Source organism: Aphelocoma coerulescens, chromosome 25 (assembly GCF_041296385.1).
Source record: "Aphelocoma coerulescens isolate FSJ_1873_10779 chromosome 25, UR_Acoe_1.0, whole genome shotgun sequence".
NCBI lineage: Eukaryota > Metazoa > Chordata > Aves > Passeriformes > Corvidae > Aphelocoma > Aphelocoma coerulescens.
In genome coordinates, this window is record NC_091038.1 from 3,488,233 (window position 1) to 3,515,271 (window position 27,039).

Genomic DNA, 27,039 nt, shown 5'->3' on the forward strand with positions numbered 1-27,039 from the left:
GCTGCCACCACCACCATGTCCCCGTGAAGTGACCCATGGACTTGGTGGGTGCCATGGTCACAACACAGCCTCTGCATCCCCATGCCTGCTGGCCGAAAGGGGCAGGTCTGGAGAAGGGATCTGCTGCATTTAAGCCCATAGTCCAACCACACCTTTAAGCAATTGCCCCAGTCCTGCTCCTAGCCCAGAAGCCTTCAGGATCTGTGGGACTGAGCTGACACCTCCAGGCAGCCACAGTGCCCAGGCTACTCCTGCCCTGCTGGTCCCAGGTGGCTTTTACCCACCTGCCACATCCAGGTACTCACACTGGGTTAGCCACCACCAGGTCCACGGCTGACACCATCCCTGCTCAGGGTGTCCTGGAGTGCTTGGTGCTCCCCTGTCCCTCTGCCCACCAGGGTCCAGCTGGATGGGTGCCCAAACCACAATCATTAGGGGGTAGGAGTGGAGCAGGTGAGCAGGCAGAACATCCATGCACAGCTAAGGCACGTCCCACCAGATCTTCTGAGCTTCCCTGGGCCCTCCAGGGTTCTGCCTGCCAGGGATCCCCCCAAACTGCCTTATTTCACCACACAGACCAACTAGTTCCCTCCCCTGCCAGTATTGCCAGGACCAAAGCCTGGTTTTATTATTTTGGTTTGGTTGGGTGAAGGTGGTACCACTGCACCCCCTGCCCAGGGCCCTGGGGGACCATGGGGCTCCCAAGCTCCGTGGCCATAATGGAGGGGCACCCTCTCTGCCCCGATAAACGGCGCCTCTTTCAAGGCCTGGATTGTCATGATCCAGGCAGGGCTGGGCTGGGGGCTCCTGCCAGTGCATGAGGGAGTCTCCTGGAGCAAAAGGGTGGACCCCAGACTGGGGTCTGGGGATCCAATTGCCTCACACTGCAGCAGGGCAGCAGCAGCCATGAGTGTGGGCTATGCCCAGCCCCTGCTTTGGAGGGAAGCCTGCTGAGATTAGAAGATTGCATAACCTCCCAGCAAGATTCCTTGGAAAAGGCAGCACTTCGAGGTGAGGGTGAGAGAAAACAGAGCCATGATCCTCTGGGAGACCCTATGTAGATTCTTTGTAACCCATTGGCCTCTACCCTCTCACACCCGCCCTTCTATCCCTATAAGAACTGCAGCATCTTCCCTTAGAAGGAGGGAGAGCTTGTCCCTGGCCTCCCCTTTGTGGGGTGCAGGATAAATAAAGCTGCCCCATGTGGAACTGCCAAACGAGCCCCTCCTCTCTCTCCTCCTGGTCTGGCCTGGGGTTGCCTCGCAGAACAAGAGCTGAAATCTCTCTCGCTGAATCACTGAAGAGCTGACAGCGTGCTGAGGCAGACACCCCTCTGCAGGCACCCCTCTGGAGGATTGTCCCTTGTGGGATGCTCTCTCTGGGTTGGTCACGGCTTCCTGGGTCTGAGCCACAGACCCCAACCTGGCCGCAGTAATGAGGAGGGGGTGGGCTGGAACGGAGGGGTGGAGGGGGGGTCACTGATGACTCCCTGCCGGCCCTGGGGGAGGCTGTGGGGGGGGTCTGGGCAAGGGGGACACGGTTGGGATGTGTGTGTGCCACATGTGCACAGTGGTCCGGAGAAGCAGGCTGTGTGCCTGTGGGTGCTGTGGGTACAGCGGTTTCCAGGGAGCTGGACTGTGTGTCTGTGGTGTAGTGTGGGCATGGCTGGTCTTACCTGGTGTGTGTTCCATGCCCACCCCCGAGAATAATGAAGAAAACCCCAAGCAACCCCAGCAGCAGCACTTCTGGGACTCTCACAGTTGAACAGCTCCAAGTACTTTTCCAAGTCGTGTAATGTCTTGCAATGGACCATCAGAAGTCAAATGAACCACATTCAGGTTTGTCTTACAGCCTAAAGAAAACCAAATAAACTCCATTTTCCCAGCCCAGACACAGGGAGACCATTTACCCCAGGTGATCAAGGACCAAAGTCTGGGAAAGAACAGGGGGGAGTGCATCTCTCTTGGCTGCTCTTACACACCACTGTCAACAGATCAAAAATCCAGTGAACTTGACTGCTGCACAGTCAAGTGAACAGCAAACAATCTGGGAATACAGGGCTAGGACCAGAGAACAGCGCAACCAAAGGACACAAGAGAGGAAGAGGGAGGAAAAGCACAGGGTGGGAGGAAGAACTCTTGAGGACAGGAGCATGGTATCTCTGGAAAAAGGAAAAGAGTACATGATTTTATCACCAAAAAATGGGGCTTGCTGGAGGGAGGAGTGTGGAAGGGGAGTAGTTGCAAGGCTAAAGAAGGAAAATGAGAATAGTTTGACCCAATCAGTGCTCAGGATCCTCATTATGCCTCAACTGGCTCAACGTTTTTAACTAACTTCCCTTCTGAAAGAGGTTCTCACGTAAAGAAGCCCTCCATAGTCTACTGCACCTGAAGTTTATATCCATACAAGACTTCCAAGGAATGGTGTGGAAATACAAGGACAATGAGTGACAGAGTGATGGAAAGGTAAATCTTCATGTCCTGTTCGCAGATGCCTGGCACAGGGAGGTGGACTGCAGAGTCATCCTGAAGATAGAGGGAAAGTGTGGATACAAAAATGCTGTTAGCAAGGAATTTTCCTGCTTCTTCTAAACCGTGGGATACTTTTCTCTCTCATGGAAGATAACAGCAGAAGTTCTGTAAACTAAGAACACCTGCGACCTTGTAGAATTATGTTTATGGTACAGTAGAAAAATATTTTGACAATGGATGCTTTTAGGATTTTAGCCAATCACCCCAAGGGGTGGCTGATCCTTTGTCCAATTAGGCTATGAAGAAAAAGTCTATAAAAGAGTTTGTAAAATAATTAAAGAAATCAATCTTGCTGCACAATTCCTGCCTGCTGGATCTGCTCTCCTCCTCCCTACGGCTGCAGGACACAGGGATAGAGGAAAGGAAGCAATCTTCCTGCAAAGCAGTTTACCACCAAAGGGAGAAAGATCATGCTTTGAACTGTTAGCCAATGACAGGTAACAGAACCAGGCAAAATTCACTCTACCCCAGCTGAAATGTGGACACCCCCACCAGAATTAGGCACTTGATATGAGCCTGAACAGGCCTGAAATACAGCAGAGATTTCTATCAATTGCTTAGGACTTAAAAAACCTAAGCTTAAAGAAACATGTATCAAACCACTGTTTCTTTTTTTAGGTAATCAAACTGTCACTCTGACATTCTGCATTGCCTCCATAGTGTCTTGCTTTGTATAAAATTCGCGTCTGTGACTACATACATAGTTCCTGAACACATTTAATTTACGCTACCAGGTGCTGAGGCCAGTTGGCACAGAACAACTTGCTCAACAGCTTCATCAGCTTCAAAAACTACATCTAATTCACTGCTGGGGAGTGGTCCCAGGATATTACCGCTGGCCTGGTTCCTATGGTATATCACCGTGTCCCACAGCCATAGGGAGGAGGAGGAGAGCAGATCCAGCAGGCAGGAATTGTGCAGCAAGATTGATTTATTTAATTATTTTACAAACTCTTTTATAGACTTTTGTCTTCATAGTCTAATTGGACAAAGGACCAGTCACCCCTTGGGGGTGATTGGCTAAAATCCTAAAACATCCATTGTCAAAATATTTTCTACCATACCATAAACAAGACTTTTCAAGGTTGCAGGTGGCTTGGTTGTTTACATTCCCTGATACCTCTTCTATGAGAGAGAAAAATCTCCCATGGACTTAGAAAATAGCAAGAAAATCCTCGCTAACAGCATTTTTGTACCTACACCAGGACACCTTCACTTGAAAGTTTTGTCTGGAAATCATTTGCAAGAACACTACGGGGCACAGAGTGAGTGCACCAGGGACCTGCACGTGGTCAGGTAAGGAGAGGCTGTGCTGCACATGGCTTGTGTGAGAGCTGCCAATACTCCAGTGTCAAAGTTCAAGAATTGCTGCTGTAATTCCATTTTTCTTGGCCTTTCTATCCAAGTGTCTGGTTTCTCACGTTTCTGAGACCTCTTGGAGCCAGCTCACAGCTACAGGAACTGCAGAAGGAATTGTCTATGGAAACCTTATGGAGAATGTGCACTGACAGACCAGAGCACAGAAAGCCAACACTGTCCTGGGCTGATCCCCCAGCATGGGCAGCAGGTAAAGAGGAGGATTCTGTCCCTCTGCTCTGCTCAGGTGGGACCCCACCTACAGAGCTGCCTCCACCTCTGGGGTGCCCAGCACAGGAAGGATGAGGAGCTGCTGGAGCAAGTCCAGAGGCCACAGAGGCTGGAACCCCTCTGCTTTGGAGCCAGGCTGGGAGAGCTGGGAGTGTTCACCTGGAGAAGAGAAGCCTCTGGGGAGACCTTAGACCCCCCTCCAGGGCCTAAAGGAGTTCCAACAAAGCTGGAGAGGAGCTTTGGACAAGGGCCTGGAGTGCCAGGACAAGGGGGAATGGCTTCCCAATGCCAGAGGGCAGGGTTAGATGGGATATTGGGAAGAAATTTTTCCCTGTGGAGGCTGATGAGGCCCTGGCACAGGTTGCCCAGAGAAGCTGTGACTACCTCATCCCTGGAAGTGTCCAGGGGCTTGAAACAACCTGGTCTATTGGAAGGTGTCCCTGCCCACGGCACAGGGGTGGAATGGGTTGATCTTTGAGGTTCCTCCCAGCCCAAAGCAGTCTGTGAGTCTCTGAACTCTATGGAATATGGCATAACCTGAAGCACAGAGCAGTTTCTTTTACACAGATGTGAACTAGAGTGTTATTTTATGACCTGGGGGACTAGAGAAAAAAATCTGAAGAAAATTACCACCACCTTTGCCTCTTACCTGCAGAACAGAAAACAGTTCTGTTTTACAGTGGTGAGCTATTCTCAGGTTCTGTGAATTGGGAGAAATCAGTAGAAAGTGTGTTCCCTTCCAAGGAAAACCCAGTGCACTTTCCAAAAATACTCCCAGAATTTTGCATTTCTGTAGTGGTTTGTCATACAGAGGATTTTTGGGGAATATATGGGAATAGAATTGTGTGTGAGGGAGAGACTGAGATAACATCACAGTGTGGGTTAAGTCCCTTCCCACTCTCTCACTTCCTTATTAGTGCTAAAATCTGTACCACAATTACCCATAGCACTCCATTTGGCAGCTGCTCGTTGTTAAGTAAACACACATTCTCATCACATAAATACACTTTGGTGTCATAAACTTACACAGCCACCACATACAGCTTCACTTTCAGCATCCTCCTGTCTCCTGCACAGATGGTGAAACCTGAAATAAAACACGAGGTTTGCTCCCAAGGGCCATCAACAGTAACTTGGTAATATGCTTTTCATTAAGAAATGCAACTAGCTTTGAAAATTATTAATCTGGGGATTAATCGTAGAAGCATTCCTAAATTGGCTTGGAAACCTGAAAGTTGCATTAGTCTTTGTCCCAGAGCAATGAAAGTGGCAGCAATGCTGATTTCTGTAACAGAAACATCTTCCTGTTGCTAGAGCCCAGATTTCAGTGAGGAAGAGAGGACAGGCACAAGGCAGTGGCAGCAGTGTGAAACTTTTCTGGGCAGGAATCAGGGACTGAAGCAAAAGCATTCTCATTCTTCATCCTCTGAGTATCTAAATCATTTGACAACTAATTCCTGAATCCAAACACTCCACGATGAAGAAAACAGCAAGCAGTGGAGAAGTGGCATGAAGGCAATCCTGACACAGGCTTTCCCAGCTCCGGGGCCCACTTCTGTTGTTAGTCTGTAGTTGAGTTAACTACTGTGATTTAGAGAGAAGCCCATCAAGTGGAGAAATGCCAACTTCAGTTTTCAAATCACTGTATTTGAAAATACGCAGGCTGCTTCTGCCTTAAGACTGAGCTGTTCACTGCCAATGGCGTGGATGCACTTACAAAGGAAGATGATATTCCTGAAGAAAAAGGAGACATAAGGGATTTATAATTGAGCTTATAATTTAATTACTTTCCCAAAAATCCAGCTTCTACAACACAGTGCAGTTAGGAAGAGCAAATGGGCTCACACATGAACATCCTTGTTGTTGTACAGGAATTCTCTCATTATTTTCATTTTATCAAAAGAGAATAAGGATGTCCTCAGAGCACCCAAGTAACTACTCAGGGAAGTTGAAGCATTCAGAGAAACTTGGAATCAGGCTCCAAAATGTCCTGTTTGCCTTTAGTCTCTTTTACTACAAATCAGATTGGTCATACCTGGGGAAGAGGATGGAGACACATTGGGAGATCTGATCCAGCTGGAACTCTGTCGAAGGGGACTCTGATGAAGAAAGAATTCTGTGCCAGGCACACGACTTGCACAGTGCCCATCCTCACTGCTGAGCTGCTGGAGGAACACGAGACCCTCGAGGTGCCGTAGCATAGTGGCAGCAATGTTCAAAGTCATCATGTTTAAGGGCAAGTTCCAATTCTGTAAAAGCAGCTGACTGTCCCTCACCTGATGGTCCCCCTAGTCCAGGTTTTGGTGTTGACACTGGTCAACGGTAAGAGCTCAGAAAAAGCCCCCCTGTTCTGACTGCACAACCCTGTGTCCCACTGCCCAGCACAGGCAGGACAACAGCCCCTCAGCCCCACTCCCTGTTAGATTTTCAGAAGCCTCTTGGACTGCCAGGCCAGTAAACCAGGTGAGAGCTTCCTGCCTCACAGCCACAGCCGTGCCCATTCCCCCACGGGAAGACCCTGAGCTCAGAATTTGGGTTTTTTTTCCGGATGGTCCCTTTTTCTCTCCAAACCTTCCCTGGCTCAGGAAAATGCAGCTTTCCAGTGCCTAAAGGGGTTCCAACAAAGCTGGAGGGGGACTTTGGACAAGGGCCTGGAGTGCCAGGACATGGGGGAATGGCTTCCCACTGCCAGAGGGCAGGGTTAGATGGGGTACTGGGCTGAAAATTTTCCCTGTGAGAATGGTGAGGCCCTGACACAGATTGCCCAGAGCAGCTGTGACTGCACCATCCCTGGAAGTGTTCAAGGCCAGGTTGGATGGAGCAGCCTGTGGCAGGGCTGGACAACCCTTCTTGTGAAGAAATTTTCTCTAATATCCAATATAAACCTCCCCTGACACAAGCTGAGGCCATTTCCTCTTGTCCTGTCCCTTGTTCCCTGGGAGCAGAGCCTGACCTCCTGGCTGCCCCCTCCTGTCAGGGAGTTGTGAAAAGTCAGAAGGTCCCCCCTGAGCCTCCTTTTCTCCAAGCTGAGACCCCCCCAGCTCCCTCAGCTGCTCCAAACCCATCCCCAGCTCTGTTCCCTTCTCTGGACGCACTCCAGCCCCTCCAGGTCTCTCTTGTCATGAGGGGTCCAAAACTGACGCCAGGGTTTGAGGCCCCTCAGCAGTGCCCAGCACAGAGGATGGGCACTGCCCTGGTCCCACCACCACACCATGGCTCGTACAGGCCAGGTGACCTTGGCCTCCTGCCCACCTGGGCACACACTGCCTTACGTGCAGCTGCTGCCAGCCAGCACTCCCAGGTTGTTTTCCAGCTCTCCAGCCACTTTTCCCTAAGCCTGGAGCACTGCAGTGGGTTATGGTGACCCAAGGACAGTACCTGGCACTTGGCCTTGTTGACTGTCACACCACTGGCCTCGGCCCATTGATCCAGCCTGTACAGATCCCTCTGCAGAGCCTTCCTGCCCTCCAGCAGATCAACACTTCCACCCAACTCAGTGTCATCTCCAAACTGACTGAGGAACTCATCTCCACAGTCCTGCTTTTGCACTCCAGCCCTGACAAGTGCTACTTACCCTATGCCTGGTCATGCCCCCAAGAGATGGGCACATACCCCAGTCTTCATCCCCACCCTCATGTCCCCACAAGCCCACATAGTATAGCTCTGCAGCCAGCAGCCATGTGGAGGGATCAGTTTTTATTTCAAAAGACAGTAACACAATTTTTCAATTTAGTATCAAAACACTGGATAGGGTTTTTGTCTCCAGATTGGCCCCAAAAACTGCTACAACCAAGCAGCATGCTCAAACCACAAGCTACACGCTGTGAGTGTGACATTACCACACTCACACCTCACAACCACGACACATCAGCAATGCACAGCAAGATGGCTTGTACCCAATTAAGACAGTAAGAGCAGTCCTGGCCAGGAGGGAAGGCTTGGCTCCCTCCCTCCAGGTTGGCAAAAACACTTCTCCAAGAACACAAGGCTGTTGTACTTAAGCTGTTAAGTGTAACCCAGTGATGAGCAGTGAAGCTTGGTGCATCAGCACTTAGTGAAGGCAAAGTCAGCCCCAGGGTAGCAATGGGTTACAAGGGGCAGTGGTTTCTCTAAGCCCATCAGGTGTGGAGGGGAAGGGACACAACCCCTGTGAAGGTTCAATTGTTCAGATGACTGGCTTGGCTTAAAAAAAAAAACCAAAAAAAACCCAAAAAAGGATGCCTTTCACCCAAGTTGTTCCTTCCCAACACATAGTTACCTTAAAGCTGAAAAACTGAACTGCACTTTTGGCAAACAGCTCTTGGAAAGGAAGTTTTCCCAACAGGTTTTCATCCCTAGCCTGGCTACTCTGACCAGCCAGAACCATCACATCCGTTTCCTGCCCTGCCAAAGCAGGGTGGCCCAGAGCCAATTAACAGAAGGTTAATGCCAAATTTTAAAGCCAAGAGCTTTGAAGTGTAGCTCACCAGCCTCACGTTATTTGGAATGTTTATAATGGTTGCTACAAAAAAAGGTAGTTACAAAATGTGTACATCTCAAACATGCTCTCCAAACATTATTGCATTGTTTATTTCCCTTAATGATGCTGTTTGAAGCTCTGCCCAACCTGGTGGCCTTTAACCCTGGAACAAAGGAGATTTGTGTTTGGTCGTTGGCAACAGAAAGTAAACTCTGGTCCCCAGGGTCAGAGGGCAGCAGCAGCTGGGCTGGCATCACATGGCAGAGGCAGTGGCAGGGATCCATTACATCTCATTCAGGTCTAGCAGGGTCTGGTCCAGCATTCTTTGCGTGCAGAGATGCTCCTCTTTGGTGGATTTCAGTTTATCTGGCAGAGAGCAAGAGTTGAGAGTTACAAACCAGCATCAAACAACTGAGAACCCTTTGCCAAAGAAAGCTTGTGCCAGCCCCTTCCCCACACGCTGCAGCAGCAATCCTTGGACCAGAGTGCCTGGCTGGGTGCAGCTGGAAGCTCTGTTACCTGGCTTGTGTGCAGCCCTCACCTCTCCCACTGCTGGTGCTCCCAGTCAGCATGGCCACGGTGCACCTTTAGCCAGAGCTCTAGGCAGTGGTTCACATGCAGGTGTCTCTGACTGCAGCCAGCTCTTCCCAGGGCTTCCACACCTCCACAGCTGGCACACGTGGCCCAGCAAGGCACCCAAGAGCAACACACACTTGGAAACCACCCCCTGGAACTACAGCTGGTTGTGCCCTCCTTCCCCTCAGCACAGGGCAGGGATGCCAAGCCCAGCAGCAGGGAGCAGACTGCCAGCCCTGAGGGCAGCGGGGCAGGAGCTGGGGCAGTGACAGGCAGAGAGCGAGAAGTGAGGGAGCTGCACCCTGCCCAACACTACAGGCAGCTGTGCAGTCAATTCTCACATGTTCCTTAAGCCAGGAGGAGAGCAGATCAGCAGCTAGTGCTCTAAGTAGGCTTTACTCCAAAGGTGAGCCCACCCATATCACTGGAGACATCCACACGCTGGGACACTGGACAAACAGGCTGTAGAAAAATGTCCTTTAGGTGCAGGCAGATTCCCAAAGCCACTCCCAACCTCCCCAGGGCCAGAAACTGCACAGAGAGAGAACAGCCTTCCTCGAGCATGAGCAATGGTAGCATTTAAACACTTCCTGCCGGCACCCAGAACACAGCTTCAGGCTGTGCATTTTGGCACTTGCTGTCAAATCTGTGAGCTTTTCCAACCCATTTCTCTGCAGCTGCACTGGGGTCAGGCCTGGGAAATTACTGCTGCGCCCAAACTTTCACAGTTAGGACTCCTCTAGACAGGAATGTACTACAGGTATGCAGTGTCTCACAGACCACAAGGTCAGTCATTTATTGGTAGAAGCCATCATTGCATGCACCAGGAAATCCTACAGTCATTCAGCTAACAGTAAATTAAGTTGTAGCACTTGACAGGCAGCTTCAAGCAGACATAAGTCTAACTTCACCCCACCCCTCATTTGGGGGCTGCAGCTATTCTGGTTCCATGGAGGAGCCAGGCAGGACCCCCTGGACAAGCAAACAAGACTGCTCAAAAAACAGCCAAGTCTGGGGGTGACTTCACCAAGAATAGAGGTTACCTTTATGTATTAAAAAAAAGCTTAAATAAATTACAGGATAAATCCAAGTGCCTCATTAAAAAGCAGCAATTGCATAAAATTCGCAAGTCTGCCAATCTTAATGATCAGATTTCACTGTGGTCCACAGCACTGGTGGTCGCAATAAGCTCGTTTAATGGGATTAGTGGGCCCCTTCTCAGTCACACAGATCATGCAGCGTTAACTTCAGCTCATTAGAGAGCAGGCGGTTTTTCTCAAGCTGGCTGTACAGGCGCTCTGCAGCAGCGACAGGATAAGGGAAGCAAGAGGAAGAGAGAAAAAGAGAGAAAGGGAAGGTTAGTAGAGCGCCAAGATGAGCACATCAAAAAAGCTGTCTCCACAACGTGTGCTTCTGAGGACAGCCTGGGCTATTCCCAAAGGTTTGTCTTTCTCTAACTTGTGCTTCAGCTCAGGAAGATCACAGAGGAAACCAAGTGTGGGCAGAAGTGAAAGTGCTGCCAAAGATGAGCAAAGGCAAAGAAAGGAAAAGGAGACACCAGAAGAGGAGCCTGCAGACTGGGCTGGGCTGGACCCCAGCAAGGACAGAGACCTGGGATGTGCTTTAAGCTGGTGGAGCACATTGCAGAAACAAGTCCTGCCACGGCTGTACCACAAATAGCTTCCAGAGGGAGCCACACCACACTGCAGTGGGACTGACAGGGTTTGAACAGCAGGACAGGCACACCAGAAGAATGACAACATCTCATCCCTGGCCTGGAGGACCCTCCTCTGAAAACATGCCTGGTGCCACACTAACAACCCAGATAAGACCGAAGGCAGCAACTGCTTCAGGTCCAAGACAGAGGGACTTTAGGAGCACAGGGTCCTCTTTTACATCTGCCCCAGAACAACTACATGAGCAGGGCACAAGCTGCCACTGCCTCTGCAGCCTCTCCAGTCCCCATCCTTACAGCCCCACAGGGATCTAGCAGCCACACGCATCCTCAAGGCTCATGCCAAGCACTCATGCTCATCAGCAGCTCCACGGAAAGGGAGAACCAGCTTGGTCCCTTTCCAGGATCTGTCACCTCTCAGGGCTGGGTGGTCAGTGTCCTGCCACACAGCCTGTCAGCCACAACCAGCCAGTCTAGAGAACACATTCAGCATCTCTCCCTGCTCATTTGCATGGGCAGAGTGCTCCCAGCCTGGCAGAACTGACCAGCACCACCTGCAGTGACACATAGTGTGACACCTCTGCTGCAGGAGTGAGCCTAGAGCACAGCCTTGGCCTTGGGCTTCTCCTCTAATCCTTGTACTGTGAGGTCCTAGGAATCTCAGACATCCTCTGAAGGGGCGCTACACCATTCCTCATTGCTTTTGACCTCGGAATATTTTGCTCTTGAACAAGACCTAGCTGGGTAAAATTCCAGAAAGTCAAGTGTTTACATGGAGCAGCCAAAGCATGTCACTCTCCCCAGAGTCTCAGTCCCTCCAGTGTAACACCTGCACACAGGGGGAAGCTCAACTTCAGCTTCACCCTCAGCTTCTCTCAGTCCTTGGGACCTGCTCTAACTGCACTCACTCTGCAGGACAGGACAGTAATGCTGACTGATTGTCCCTTCTTTAAAGCCACCAAGGGACCAAGGCACAGCCAGAGAAGCCAATGATTTCTGTCCTACCACAATCTGGAAGTTGAGGGAAATTGTGGGTACACACCATCCTGGCCCATGCCTTGCACAACAGTGACTATTGCTGTGAGGGACTCTGGCTCCATGCTGGCTCTGAGCAGCCCCAATGCCAGTCCCCAGCCCCAGTGATCCAGGCTGGTTCTGGGTCTCCCCAGCGGCAGAGGATGAGAGTGAATTGTGCTCGGTAGGACTTGGTGCAACAGCTCACAGCTTTCAAGTAAACATTCCTGCTTGTGGACAGGGACCTGATGATGCACCCACAGAAGGTAGCAGACTGGAGTGTTTAGCATGACCCTTCCCAGACTTTAGGAACAGCTTCTCCACATAGAACACTTGCCCAGGTCCGCAGCAGCTACCCCATGTTTGGCCTGCTCCCTTCTCTGCCCAGCCCCAGGGCAGCCTCATCAGCTATCCCTGCCACCCAGGGAGCCCCAGGACACAGGGAGCCCCAGGACCTGGCCCTCCTGGTCAGTTAACCTGTGTTTGCAGCACTCCCATGTCACAGCACAGCTCACAGTAACCAGCCTACACAAGCCCAGCAATCCAGTCAGACCAGATGCCTCCAAAACCTCCCAGGGTAGACATTGCATCACCCACCCACATACTCATCCACCACCCAGAGCGGATTCCTTGCGGATGAGCAGGGAAAGGGCCTGCCACAGCCCAGCCTTAGATAACATTCCCTGGAACACCACCGTGCAGAGCAGAGCCACCAGCTCCCCACAGCAAGTCAGGAGGCAACCAGACCTCCCCGTGAGGAGAGAGGCATTTCCCAAGGGCAGGCTGCCACCTCCCACCTGCTAACAATCACAGAAGGGGTGAGGTTGAAAGGGACCACTGTGGGTTATCTGGTCCAACCTCCCTGCTCAAGCAGGGTCATCCCAGAGCACATTGCACAGGATTGTGTCCAGATGGTTCTGGAGTATCTCCAGTGAGGGAGACTCCACACCCCCTCTGGGCAACCTGCTCAGTGCTCAGTTACCAACATAGGAAAGAAATTCTTCCTCATGTTCAGGTGGAACTTCCTGGGCATCAGTTTCTATGTGTTGCCTGTACTGCTGCTGGGCACCACTAAGCAGAACCTGGTCCATCCTCTGACACCCTCCCTTCAGATACTGACAGACAATGATGGCGTCCCTGTTGTCTTAGGAGCTGACAGTGGAACACTGGACTGGAAGCCTTCACATTTACAGAAGCCCTGCCCCTTCCACAGGATCCAGATCCTCAACTCCAGCTGCAGTTAGGTTACTGAAGAGTTCTGGGTTCTTGCTTTGTGCTTAAAGGGCACAGCTACTGCCCCACATCCCAGGAGAGTCAGACCCCACTTTGAAATTCCTTGAATGCTCCCTCCTTCCCTACCCTGCCACCAAAGATAGAGTGGGACAGGCTGGGGCAGGTGAGTGTGCCTAATTATCCTGGCTGCCAGTGCAGTCATGTGGAGACCAGAAGGGCACAAACCTGAGAAAGCCACGGGAAGTGTCCCATTTCATCAGAACTCTGGTCACGAAGGGCTCTTCGGGCACTGTGGCAGATGAACCGATCCAGAAAGGAAAAAGTATTTGACCAACCACCATGAAGCAGCACATACTGTTTTGAGAGGCTGACCAGTGTTTATGATACCAGATCAACTAGCAACAGTGCAGCAGTGACACACGCCAGGCATTCACAGCCCACTGCCAGTGGCAGTGCTCAGTGGGAAGCTCCTTGCCACGCTCCTAGAAGGATCCTGCAGCCCTCAGCCCCTGCAGGGGGAGGGGAGGGCTCTGCAAAAGATTCCCTGGCTCAGATGCTCACAGCCCTGCTGCAGTGCCTTCTCATTCCTGAAGCAAGAGGCCATACGTCCCTCCCCCCCGGCACAGGCAGCACCTCGCACCCAACCAGTTCTGCCCCAGTGGAGACCAGCCAGAGCTCACACAAGTATTTATTCGCTTCCACACCCTGACTAGAGACTATCAGGTGTGTGACCTCCCACTGCAAGCCAGCATTTGGCAACGGTGCTGGTGGAACACTCCAGAGCAGGCAGGAATGAGGAGTGTCTTCAGTCAGGCACAGCTCCAGGGCCTCCTGCTGCAACCCCCAGCCTCCTGCTTGACCCCACAGGCCCTGTCTGCAGAGCTGCCATCACATCTGGGAGCCAGTAACACACCCCAAAGAAAAATCCAGTGTGCTAGTAAGGTCTGCGTTCCACCGAGGGTGACACCGGTTTGAAGGCAATGCTGAAACAGTTCCTCTAAAGCAGCAGTGGTCACTAGAAACCCATTTCTCAAAAGCAACAGCCATTTATACAAGAACTGTTTTCCTTAAAAAAGGTGACATCATGCTCGAGCAAGAGGCAAGAGAAATACAAAGGGAGCTTTATGGCTCCACACAAGATATGCAGATGAGAACAACATCCTCCCAGCTCCCCCGACACAGAAAGGGCAGCCCCTCAGCGCAGGCTGTGTCTGGCACATCGGGTCACACAGAGGGAGCTTTGTTTGGGAGCAAGTGCAGCAGAACTGAGGGGCTGCTGCTGCTGCTGTCAAGCTTCAGTGTCTTTACAGCACCCGTTCCCAGGGATGCCTGTGCACAGTAACTGGAAAAAGGTACTGGAATTCAGAGTGAGATGAAGAGAGCGTGAATGCTGGGTGCAGATGCAGAACAAGCCACCAAGCAGAGAGACAAATCCAAAGTGGAGTTTGGAATCACAAGACTTATCTGTGTGAGACAGAAGGAGACACTAATTTTAAGAGAAGCTTCAGTGTTTGTGCACAGCAAACTCTGCTTAGGGAACTTTGGGACACTCATGTTAAGGCTCTTCTCTGTGGGGTGAGGACCTGGCCTCTTCTGGGTTAGTGCAAGGACCAGACGGAGCAGTTATTAGCAGCACCCACTGCAGATCTGAACACAAAGCTGAGGAGCAAAGTTGCAGAAACACACAAGTTCAGCTACTTCCACAGATCAGTTCATGATCCGGCCCATCTCAAGCCTGTTGTGGCAATTCCTAAGGAATCCACCTGAGCACTATCCACAGCCTCTTCCAGAAGGAATCCCGAGACCATGGCCCAGTGGCTCCAGCAGACGACAAAGCCACATTTCCTGAGAAAGCCTTTCCCACTGGGAATGGGAATTGCACTCGAATTTCAGTCAGAACCCTTTCAGGCCAGCACAGCAATTGGTTACACATGCAGATCACGAGGACCTAGAGTTAGAAGACAGCATGCTGGGGCACCTTGGGCAGATCTGTAGAAGTAACCTGGACGGCACAGCGCCGTCGATTCTCCAACTAAAACCACAGCAAACCAAGCAAGCACTGGCGGTCCAGCCTGCTGAAGCGAGAGGCGAACACCAGCCAGCTCATATTTACATGGAAGTCATGTCATTCAGGGCGTGGTCCAGTTCCTCACTAATTGCTTTGTACTTCAGTTTCTGGGCATAGAGCTCATCTAGAAGAGGTTTAGGAGGAGAACAAAAGGAAAATAATGAGGGAAGGCAAAGGAGTTCTTCCAACACTCGGGGGCAGGAAAAGCAGGATGGGATTCATGAACAGAAGAAAATGAAGTTAGATGCAGAGCCATCACGACTCCGTGTTCATCCCCAACAATGAATGGGAGGGTTCCAGCAGCCTGAGGACGGATTGACCCACAAGTGCCTTCCAGGATTACAATCCAGCTCCAAAGGCAGCAGAGCCAAGCACTCAAACCACATCACCTTGTAAAAACAAGCTGTCCAGCTAGGTCAGCAGGAACCAGTGACAGGAGGAGCAGCAGGGAAGGGCAACTCCATCCACTTAGGGAGAAGCTTGCTACACCTAAGGAAAGCACTAATAATTGAGGTGCTTTGTTCTCACCTGTGTCTCAATGCAAAGACTGGCTTGGGAGAAGTCAGTCGTGTAATAGAGCTGGGCATCAGAGGAAATTCCCATCCTGCAGGATGAGGCGAGGTGGGGGAGCAGACCGGCCACACCAGTGTTCTCCATCAGATAATGGAGCAGACAGGCAGCTCTCCGCCTCCGGGGAGGGGCGGGCCTGGAACTGTGCTGATGCATCCCTGAGCCCTGCAGAACTGGCACAGGCTGCTCCAGCTCTGGCTGCCTGGGCTATAGTACAGCTGGGCATGCTGTTAACAGCCTCGCAGAGCCAGGGAACTTTGTCAGTTGTCATAAACTAGGTCACTTCAGCAGCAAGGCAGTAGACCAGAGCCAACTCTCAATCAACAGGTTTCAAGGGGAGCATGCAGGGATTTGGAAGACTTTTTGCAGTTCCAAATGAGAGCTTGTCCTGAATCATGAGGTGGCTCAGATTGCTGCTTGGCTGCATTCTGGAACAGCTCAGCTGACACCATTGCTATTTCTAGATAATAAACCTCCAGAGTGACTCCAGACAAGGGTGTTTTTTATCTCCAAGACCTGGCACTAAAAGACCACAAAGGCACACCTGCGGTCACGGTAGGAGGCCTGTAAGGGTTTTGGTTTACCAGCATCACCACTCCAGCCACAGCAATCCACAGAAGAATCTGGCCACAGCCCCAGATTTAAGGGAGGCAGCTGGAACCTTCTCCTTCTGTGGCTTGGGGCAAGGTTCTGCAATGGTTGGCTGTTTGACCTCAGGAGTGTTCCTAAAGAACTGTGAAGGAATGGGAAGACGAAAGGAACCCACCCTTGGCACAGGCTGACTACCTTGTGCACTGAAATGCTGGCAATTTAACCTTGATTCAGGACTCACACTGGGGAGTCTGAGTCTTCACAGGGGCTGTTTCAAGACTCACTGACTCCTGTGCTTGACTCGCAAGACGCTGTTTGCAGTGGCCAGGACATGCAAGACGTTCTGCACGCAAGGATGTTATTGTGACCAATTCTTACAAGTTCAGGTGTTTCTTTCCTATGCCACTACTAAATTAATTGGATTAAGCTGGAGCACAGGGATCTAGTAACATTCCTCAGGACATCACTACCAAAATGCACCAGCTATCTAGATAAGGCCAGGTGTCTGGACCAAGAGCTTGAGACTTGCTGCAGCACCGTCGGGGAACTGTTTTTGGAGCAGAGGCACAGGGCAGGACTCTTGCCAAGCCTCACCTTGGAGGCCAAGTCGGGTTATGCCTCAAGTAATGAGGAGCACAGCAGCCTCTCCGCTCTCCAGCTACACGAGAGATAGCCTTCCCTAGCTGCTCACTCAACACACATTACTTGGTTTCCTATCCCCAGAATGTACCTTCCAGATCATCAATGGTCTTCTCCAGCTTGGCTACAGAGCGTTCAGCAAATTCAGCACGGGTCTCTGCCTGCCAGACAGAAATAAGCCAGTTAGTGCAACAGCTCTACAGCAAAGGGCATCATGTCCGAGGACATGGAGTCTCCCACCCTCCACATCTCTTCGCAGTCAAGCTGAGGCCAGTTCACCCAGCTGGGCCATCCTGACATGGTCACTCACCTCTTTGAGTTTATCAGTCAGAATCTTGATCTCTTCTTCATATTTATCCTCTTTTTGAGAGTACTGTGAAAAAGGAGACAGCAGTCAGCAGCCCCAGATACCTCCCACCTCTAGAGAGCCCACAGCTACACAGGGAGACATAAACTCCTCACTGCAGCACACATGCCCACAGAACCTTCCAACTGGGAGTTGTTCACATCCTTACCCATGTCCAACAGGACTGGGTCAGGCTGCAAGTCCCACATCATGCATGGAACACAAACTTGGGTGCAGAAAAATTCTCATCTTAACATTTTAGCAGCTTAAACATCCTGGCTGATGGAGTCTGCCCCAAGGCAGGGAAGGGCAGCCAGGCTTCCTGCACCCCAGCTTCCACAGCCCTCCAATGAAACACGTTAGCCCTCCCAGCAGAGCAAGCACAGCTCTCCTAGCTTGCTTAAGACTGCAGTTGAATCATTTCCACCCCAGTGGGTGCTCTGCTGTTTACACACCCTCCTAGCACCACAGCAATGTTTCTGGCCCTGGGACAGGCTGCCCTACCTTCTCAGCCTGAGCCTCAAGAGACTTGAGATTGTTGGTGACATTCTTCAGCTCCTCCTCCAGTTCGGAACATTTACTGTGGGGTTTTGTAAGGAAAGGGGGGAAAAAAGGAAAAGAAGAAGTGGGAGGGAAAGACAGGAGACAAGAAGTGAATCCACGTGCAGGGAAGACCAGGAAGGTCTTTAGGAGACTGTCTGAGATCAGACTGGATAGGACCCTGCTTTGAGGCACTTGTGCAGAAAGCAAGTTCCCTTTTTGCCTCCGAGCTCATGTTTGAAGTATTCTGCCAGCACATGCACGGGGCACAGAGCTGAGCAGTGAGATGTGGACACATGTTTCTGCCAGACCTGGAATCTCTAAGTAGAAGCTTCACGTTTACCGTGCTGTACGGAGGGAAGCTGTTCTGACGGAACAGAAGGACAGCCACCACCACTCAGACAGGGATATTTATGGGCAGAGAAGACAGAATGTTCCAGGAGACAGAGAGAGAGAGAGACGCAGTTAAGCTGAGGGGAGGAGCATAGTGAGGAGACCACATGAGTTCTGGTTTAATGGTTCAAGAAGGGAAAGGTTAGTACCTTTTCTTCGGCAACAGACAGACACTTCAAGTTCTGGTCCATCACTCTGATCTGCTCCTGCAGCTCCCGGCAATGACTGTTAGTGACGGTCACACAAGGGCACAAGCCAGGTGGGGGCAAGGTCAAAAGGAGCACCAAAACCACACCACCACAGAGCAAAAAAGGGGGTAGGGGGAAACACAAAAAAGTCATGGTCACAACATGCACATCTGGGCAGGAAGCACAATGCTGCTGCTGCTGCGTACACACCAACTGTGTTAGACAAGGCCCAGAGCACGGAAAGATCCTGACCAGCTCCTCAAGGGTCAGCTAAAGCATCCAGACACATGAAAGGGGCCCAAACACCAGTATTTGTGTCTCTGCACTGAGCAGAGGAAGTCCAGATTCCCGCTCAGCAGTGCAGAAGCCAGCAGTGGTTACTGCAAATACCTGGAGAGGCCCAGAGACCAGCCTCAGCCACAGCTCTGGCCACCCCATAAGCCACTTCAGCCCCTGGCCCAGGAGGCCTCTGCCACTTCAGGACAAGCACCGTGCTCTGTAGTAACGTGAACAATCTTGTGACTGCACGCACAAAGCAGTGCTGGTGAATGCTGAGGAGAGGAAGGCTCTCCAGCCTCCATGACTAGGGAGTGCCTCCATGCAAAGGGGGAGAGCATCTCTACCCAAGGCAAATTACATCACAAACTCCATGTCCTGAGTGGAGCTAATCCTGTTCCAAGGAGGGGAGTGCTTTCATCCCTTTCCTTTAGGGACCTAAACCCACCCTGTGCTTCAGGCCTTGTGTAACAAGGTTAGCAATGCAGTGTTAGTTCCCATGCAGAGGCAGACATGCCAGGTACATGCAAGCAGACTACTCACGACTCTGCGAGCTCAGCTCTCTCTTCAGTACGCTCCAGATCTCCTTCTATGATCACCAGTTTCCGAGCAACCTGGGAAGAAGAATCAGAGTCAAGAGGAAGGAGGATGGTTTTGTGCTTGTAGGCTGTGCACAGCACTGAATGGAATGAACGCCTGCAGGAGCCACTGGAGCTGTCAGAGGCTTTTGGCCAAGCAGAGCACTGATGCAGCTCTGCAGAGAGCCAGGCTCTGCCCCTAGGTTTGCTGTCAGCAGGAAGAGGCTCTTCTGGCCTCTCCTGGCCCAGGTCAGTCATACTAGAGCACCCAAGGGTCTCACCTCCTCATACTTCCTGTCTGCCTCCTCTGCGATGTGCTTGGCTTCCTTCAGCTGGATCTCCTGCAGTTCCATCTTCTCCTCATCCTTCAGAGCTCTGTTTTCAATGACTTTCATGCCTCTGCCCAAAAGCAAGCACAGGGAGGGGAGATGTGTAAAACAATCTTGGACAAGCCAGCACTGCAATGAGTTTCAGAGCATTAACAACACTGCCCCAGAAGCACAGTGCTTCCCAATAAGCCATGACTCCTCTGGATGCAGAAGGTGGCACAGGAAGGCAGAAGCCCCTGGGCTGATGTGAATACAGCAACCTCAATTGCTTGGAATTAACTGTTCCTTGGAATGTTCCTCCAGCAGATCACTGGGCTCCCAGGCCAAGGGAAGTGCAGTGCTGCTGAGAAGAACAAGCCTGGCTGTCTTAGGGACTCGGCACAGCCAAGTCAAGCACTTTCCCATCTGGAATGCAGGAAGAGCCAAGTCTGTCTGTATGGCAGGCCACCAGCTGGGTCAGGCTGCTCAGCGTGTGCATGAGGAAGCACATCAGACAGCTGGAAGTGGACCACTCCCCTCTGAATCACAGGCCAGGTCAGGGGACATCTGCCAGTTAGGGAGCATGCTGGCAGAGGCAGATGGAAGAGAGGCTGCCCCACCAGCAGCCACCTTTACAAGGCAATGGTGTCCCTGAACCCATTTATTTCTCCTCCTTTGGAGGCAGGGATGCATGGTGGCACATGGCACTTCCTTGTTCCCTAGCCTCAGGTTACAGGACACTCAAGGCCATCAGCAGCCTCGGGTTCATCAGCATTGTTTTAGCTGCTCTGCATAAGCAGGCACTGAATCCCACATCCAGCCTTGATGTGGGATCTCCTCCCCCACTCTGGGAAGCCCAAAAAGCTGATGGCACCAGACCATCAATGTTTGACAGAGTGCGAGCAGGAGCCCTTGCTCACCTTTCACTCTCATCTGCCGCCTTCTCTGCCTCTTCCAGCTTCTGCAGAGCTGTGGCAAGGCGCTCCTGAGCTCGGTCCAACTCCTCCTCTACCAGCTGGATACGGCGATTCAAAGACGCCACTTCTGCCTCAGCCTGGAGGGAGCAGAGGAGGGTACTCAGCCTGTGCAGGCTTAGCAGCTCGGGTAGGGCAGCTGAGCTCTGCCATCGGGTCAGCAGCAGCACACGGGAGCCCAAAGCAAACCCAGGGTGCTTTAGCCACTCTCCCAGAGGCAAGCAGCACATTTAGCTCTGCAACACCTCCCACACGCTTTGTCCGCACAGCAGCCTTCCTGCAGGCTTCTCGCTGTCAGCCTGCGTTGCTCTGACAGTTTAAGCCATGAACACCAAGGAGATGACTTACACCAAGGGGCACCTCTGCAGCTGCCGGGATCTTGCCAGGCCATCCATCATAGCCCTGTTTATCCACCACACCAGAACGTGGTGACAGCTGCCACTTAGCAGAGAGTCAGTTTACTGGTGTGATCTGGACATGAGCGTTTCTTGAGGCAAACCCTCTCACTAGCAACGTGCGAAGGATTAACAGGTTCAAGGATGTGCCAAGCTGTATTGAGTGCTGGCAGGCTGGCCTGGTCACAGGCGCTGCCCAGCCCCGGGGCTTCTTGCGGCAGTGCCCACAGCCCCAGCAGAGAGCCTGCAGTGCTCAAGGCTTCCTTCCTCCCAGAGACTCACAAACAATCCAGAGAAGGAGCAAAAGCCTTCTCCAGTCTTGAGACAGGCTGAGGAGGCTGTTCCCCAGCAATAGCTGCCTTGGTTCTGTCATAGACATTGGAAGCTGGTGAAACTACTGACAGCCTGCAGATATTTGCCAGAAATGTGACCACAAATGTGACTGAGGCTTTAAGGAACCAGCACAGATCAGAGGCCATCTCATCCCCCAACCACTGCAATCCATGTCCTAGTCAGTCTTCAAAGAAGCCACAAGGTACAAGCCAGCCCCCATGGTGCTGTGCTGGCAACGGAGATGGTGGGGAACACAGACCATGCAGCTCTGTGCTCAGTTCATCACTCGTGTGGCAGAGCCACTTGCTTGTGCTCAGTAAGGCAATACAGCACTGCCCTCACCCTGTGGCTTGCTCCAGCGTTGAGTCAGAATGCAGTCAGGGCAGATACAGAGGGGGGGAACTGCCCTTCAGTGCTGCTGAAAACAAAGCACCTCAAGGCCAAGGATGAAAATCCCTTCAGTGGCACTCCTCTTCTGGATCAGACCCAGACTAAACAGTCAACTAGAGACTTGCTGCAATCTTTTTGGGACCCTGGGGGCATGACCTGATTGGCCATGAGGCCCCTGCTTACAGCCGCATCCCCGTCAACTCCAACCAAAGCCCAGGGGAGCCCAGATGCCAAAGCCCAGGGGAGCCCAGATGCTCTAGGGACACTGACACCCCACCGGAGACTCCATGGGGGGCCCAGATTCCCCAACAGAATTACGAAGTCAGGCAGGAGTGCAGCCATTCCAGGGCAGCACTGTGATCTTCTGCAAAGACCAGGCACAAGCACATGCCAGACAGACACAAAATATCCCAGCTGCACATAACAAAGCATCCTACGCAGACACACTGCTCCTCACCGTGTGCGAGGAGGGAGGAGCAGAGTGATGAAAGACACCAGTGTTAGAGTGGGGCCCAACACTGGTTGCATCCAGCTCCCAGAGGGGCTCTCCCTGCCGCTGGCACTGAGGCACTCCTGGCAGGTTCCAAGAGCAGGCTGGGAGAGCACAGAGGAGCTCCCATGCAGGTACACCCAGCTCTGGAGAAGCCCACACCCCTCTGGTGTCCAGAGGCGACACCCACCCCGATGAAAGGGGAAGTGGTCTGCCTGAAGAGGAACACAACAATACCTTAAACAGAACCAGGAAGGAGAGTGCCTGACGTACATCTTTTCCCTATTAAAGGGGCAACCAGCTGTTGAGGTGGAGGACCTCCTCCTTCCTTCTCCCAGGTGACTGCGACACACCAGTACCGCAGGCCTCCACTTCCTGACCCTCTGAACTGCATCACTTAGCCCTGGCTTCCTGCAGGCAGTTCTCAACCCACCCAAAAACCACCCTTGATTTTGAGGAAGTGCCTCTCCCCTGCTGCAGAAGAGCCCTTACACCTCCTGCTCTGCTGCTCGTCCCTGGATACAGATGAAACTGTCAGGCTTTCCCAGAGCATGGGGTGACACTTCCAGGTGACTCTTCCAGGCACCCCTGCTACAAAGTGGCACATTCCTATTATTCCATGCTTCCTTCAGGAAGGCAGCCCTGAACCAGGGAGCACCCAGAGCCCAGCAAATCAAGTGAGAAGCTCATCCAGGCCTTTGGGACTCACCATTGCTTCCCCAAGAAATTCAAGAGGGTTCCCCAGGACCCGGGGCCAGGCAAGCCCTGGGCACCATACTGGGAGCACTGGTTCTCTCCCCTGAAGGAGGTTCAGGGAGCTGTGAGAAACATGCCTGTACCCGTGACAATACTGCTATTGCAAGGAGAACTCCTTATGTGGCTGCAAAGAAAGAGCCCAGCTGAGGCCTGGGAGTGGCAGGAGCTTCTGCCATGGGCTTGGGCAGCGGAGCCTGATCCATCCCCTGGCAGCGCCACAGCGCTGTCACGGACACGGGCTCGAGCACTGAGGGGAGCAGGGCTCAGCTTCACGCTTCGAACGCAGCAAAGTCACTGCAAATTCAACGAGAGTCACGCTTAGATTCGAGCCAGGACCTGCCCCGTGTCACCCCATCCCTGTCCCCAAAACGCCGCCAGCCTCGCCTGTGTCCCAGGCCCAAGGGCGCCGGCCACCGCGAGGTCCTGCCCGTGTCACCCCATCCCTGTCCCCAGCCTTTCCGGCGTTCCCAGCCCGGCGGGGAGCGCGAGCGCTGCCAGCTCAGATCCTGCTGTCGTTGCTCTCTCCTTCCTTCCGCGCAATCCCAGCCCAGCCCGTGTTTCCCCGCGGCTGCCGGTCTCAGGGGAAGCGGAGAGCCCCGCTCGCCGGGATCCGGGCAGGATGCGGAGTTTGGGAGCGCTTCGGAGGGGTCCTGCGCTGCCCACATCCCGAGGGAGCCCGCTCGTTCCTTCCATCTTACCTGCGCAGCTCCGGGCTCGGGGCCGCACAAGATGGCCGGGGCCTCCCCCTCCCCCCGGCCGGTTCCCCCCCTGCTGCCGTCCGTCCCGGGACACCGGTAACAGCGAAACGACCGGCCGATGCCCCCGGGCTCGGTGTCTGCTCAGCACCACGAGCCTGTCCCGGGGACCCAGACAGAGCCACGGACACAGAGCGAGAGCCCCGGTCCCAGCGCACGCTCCGGCCCGGGCCGGCATCTCGCCGGCACTGCCGCGGCTCGGAACGACCCCCGGCCCCGGGCGCGCCGCCCGTCCGGCTGTGCCCCCGCGCGGCGGCCCCGGCGGTACCTGCTCGCGGTTGCGGCGCTCGGCCTCCACCTCCCGCTGCAGCCGCTCCGCCCGCTCCTCCGCATCGTCCGCCTGCTGCTGCAGCACCTGGATCTTGCGCTTCACCGCCTCGATGGTGGTGGCCCCGGCCATGCTCGGTCCCTCCGCTCCAGCCCCGCCACCCCCAGACTCCGGGACCGCGCCCGGAACGGCCGCCGGAAGTGACGTCACTTCCGCCCAGCCACAGGGGCGCGTTACCGGGGCGATGAGGAGCGGCCGCCACGCCTGGGGCGCGGCCGGGGCACCGGGACCAAAGGGAATGGGGGCACCGGGCGGGGGACACACACCGGCACCTGGCGTGAACGGGGCACCGCCACCGGGTGGGGCACACACACCGGCACCTGGCGTGAACGGGGCACCGCCACCGGGTGGGGCACACACACCGGGACCGGCCCCAGTGGGACGGGAACACGCGAGAACGGGGCACCGGCACCGGGCCGGGGGGGATCACCGGGGTCTGCCCCACGGGCACCTGGGTCCATCGGGACCCGCCCCATATGGGCGTGGGGGCAGCGGGACTGGCCCCACGCGGGTGGGGGAACTCCGGGACCGGCCTCATGTCCCAGGGACCAGGCGCAGCCTCACAGGGCCCAGAGGACCCACGCGGCCCCACACGGGCTTCCCCGTCCTGCCCCACGCAAGCAGCCTCACACCCGCCCCGCTCCGTGGCCGGACACTGAGGAGCCCACGGGCTACGCTTGGGCACGGCCTGGCCGTGGGTTCGGGCACTGCCAGCCCTGGAGAGCCCCCAGACCCTGCCGGGGCCCAAACCCCAGGGCCTTGCAGCAGATCCTGCTCCCTCTGTCCGCCCAGGGACAGGGCTGTGGCCGCCAGGCTCCCTCTCCGCTTCCATGTGCCAAATCCTAGTGGTGCAACAGCCTGAGCCGAGGCAGAAACCCTTCTGTCTCATGGCAGATAACGCTGCGAAGATCAGTGTTCGTCAGAGCTGGGAGCTGTGTCCCTCGGTGTCACAAGGATCATGGAGCCCCCCAAGAGCTCAACGAACACATCGCTGAGCCCTGTTACTGCTCTCATTCCCCGCGAAGCCTATTCGGCAGTGCTTCAAGCGTGTGGATAGAAGGGAAAGACTCCGGGCTGCTGGCCTGAAATCCTCGATAGCCACGCAGGTAGATGTGGCAGGAGCATTTGCCTGGGATGGCACCTGTGGCATAGCGTGTTTCCAGGGATGAAATGGGGATCGAAAGGGCTCTCTTGGGCTGGAAGCACCTGGGAGGCAGCTCTGCTCTTTCATCGCTGCAAGGTGCAAAATCCCCCCACTTCTCAGAGCCAGGGGGAAACTGGGGGACCCCCATGGACCACCCTGGGGAGCAGCAGCCAGGAAAAGGGGCTCCAGGTGCACAGAGAGGGATCCACGAGGAAGCAAGTGGGGATGTGGTGACAGCAGGGGAAATGCCAACAGGGAGCTGAGGGAGGCAAGAAAGGTGCAAGGGAGGGAAAGGGCTCCCCGAGCTCTGCAGTGCCGCACTCGACACAAGCCAATTTCAGTGCAGGGCTGGTGACAGGGACCTGCTGCAGGGTGACAAATGTCCCAGGGCTCTGGAGCTCCCGGTGACACCCTGGCCTCCAGTGAGAGCAGCCCAGGTGCTGTGCTGGCCTCAGGCACTTCCCCATGGGCGCGGTGGGAGAGGACGGCTCCTGCGTCGGAGCTGGGCTGCATTGCCCCGACACTGGACCCTGAGACATCCCGGTCCCGCAAGGACTGCCAGGTCCTGACAGGTGATGAACGGGGCCTCGTGCCTCGTGACGGCCGGAGAGCGGCCACTGTGTGAAACCCTGCACCGCTCGCGCCATTGTTTTCCTGGAAACGGCGGACAACAATAGCCGGGCTGTGCAGTGCCCATGCGCCTCCGCCCGCAGGGGAATGAGGACTCCCCCCTCCTCCTCCTCGGAGCTCGGCTCCTCCACCCCCAGCCGTGACTCAGAGCTTCCTGGCGACTCGTGGACCCCATATCCCGCACTTGAGGGGCTGCTCGCTGCCCGGCTCTGCCCTCCGGATACGTCCTTCACAGGGGTACTCTCTGCTCCTAGACACTTACACAGTTTTACTGGGAGCACACGGAGCGGGGCAGGGGCCTTCCTGTGTCCCCAAGGCATAGGGAAGGGCTGCAGCCCCACCAGGAGGGCAACGAGAGGACGGCAGCGCTCAGCTTCCACCCTGCACCCCATACATACGTCCGCTGCCTTCTTCTCTGCCAGCTCCAGCTTCTCCTGGGCGTCTTTCAGGGCCTCAGAGTATTTGTCCAGTTCATCCTCTGTTCCCTTTAGTTTCTTCTGCATGGCAGCAAGCTCATCCTCCAGCTGGAAGGACAGTGGTGTCACCACAGGTGGACCCCACTCTGAAGCCCTGCACCCTAAGAGAGTCCTGCCTGCCTCATCCCAGGCTCAGCTCTGCCCCACGGCATCCCTCCTGCCCCGTTCTTGGGACCAGCTCTGCCCCACAGTGTCCATCCCTTTCCCATATCCCACCAGCTGGCAGGGACCAAGCCCCGGAGAGCCCTCGGGGTGCCCTTGAGCTGTGGTATGGTGGCAGCTGTCGCTCTCTCATACCCCAGGCAGAGTGTCTTGTTGGGTCTGGGCTGAGCATGACCCAACACAGGCAGAAGCCACCCCCCAACACCCCTGGGCTGGGGGCTGCGACTGCCTGCCCTACCTGCTTGCTCCGTTCCTCCGCCTGCTTCTGCTCAGCCTCTGCCTGCTCTGCCCGGTCCAGGGCATTCTCCTTGTCCAGCTTCAGCATCTGCATCTTCTTCTTGATGGCCTCCATTCTTGGTGGGACACAGGCAGCGGTGGGCAGCGGGATGCAGGACAGACAACGGGTGGGTAGCGCAGCTGTGTTGCCTGTGCCCCACTGACCGTTTATCAGCTCTGCCCAGCACAGGGGCTTTGCCTTTCTTGGGCTGACCCGCCTCCCCACCTTCCCAAAAAGTCTGTGCTCGGGACCCATTGTGCATCCTGGGGGCTCCGGGTGGTCACAGCCTTATTTGGGCTCCCGAAGACAGCTGGGGCGTTATAAAAAGCAGCAGCAGGTCTGCGAGAGGGGGTCCTA

The 27,039-nt window shown here is 54.2% G+C and overlaps 1 protein-coding gene across 19 annotated transcripts; it reads right to left on the reverse strand.

Annotated features, from left to right (window-relative positions):
• Positions 1-7,795: 7,795 nt before the first annotated feature.
• Positions 7,796-26,797, reverse strand: TPM3 (tropomyosin 3). 19 transcript variants are annotated; one of them, XM_068995487.1, is made up of 12 exons: positions 26,644-26,797; positions 26,166-26,291; positions 20,493-20,626; positions 19,546-19,663; positions 19,230-19,300; positions 17,794-17,869; positions 17,254-17,316; positions 17,035-17,104; positions 15,189-15,267; positions 13,301-13,364; positions 9,495-9,615; positions 8,858-8,943 (listed from the first exon to the last, which is right to left on the reverse strand). In XM_068995487.1, the coding sequence occupies exons 1-11, from the start codon at positions 26,755-26,757 to the stop codon at positions 9,538-9,540; spliced, it is 993 nt and encodes a 330-aa protein (XP_068851588.1). In that variant the 5' UTR covers positions 26,758-26,797; the 3' UTR covers positions 8,858-8,943; positions 9,495-9,537. The 19 variants fall into 19 exon arrangements, 18 of the variants coding, with proteins under 18 accessions (XP_068851595.1, XP_068851593.1, XP_068851596.1 ...); XM_068995488.1 differs by lacking the exon at positions 17,794-17,869 and adding an exon at positions 18,372-18,447 and having other exon boundaries at positions 26,644-26,796; XR_011146642.1 differs by lacking the exon at positions 13,301-13,364 and having other exon boundaries at positions 26,644-26,789.
• Between the last annotated feature and the right edge of the window lie 242 nt (positions 26,798-27,039).

Bases quoted from the DNA above. Each gene is read 5' to 3' on its own strand.
- TPM3 (XM_068995487.1), bottom strand. From the start codon at position 26,757: ATGGAGGCCATCAAGAAGAAGATGCAGATGCTGAAGCTGGACAAGGAG. The intron at 19,664-20,492 runs GTGAGCAAGGGC...GCTTTTGGGCAG, and splicing joins GCGGCAGATGAGAGTGAAAG to AGGCATGAAAGTCATTGAAA. The intron at 19,301-19,545 runs GTGAGACCCTTG...TCTTCTTCCCAG, and splicing joins CAGACAGGAAGTATGAGGAG to GTTGCTCGGAAACTGGTGAT.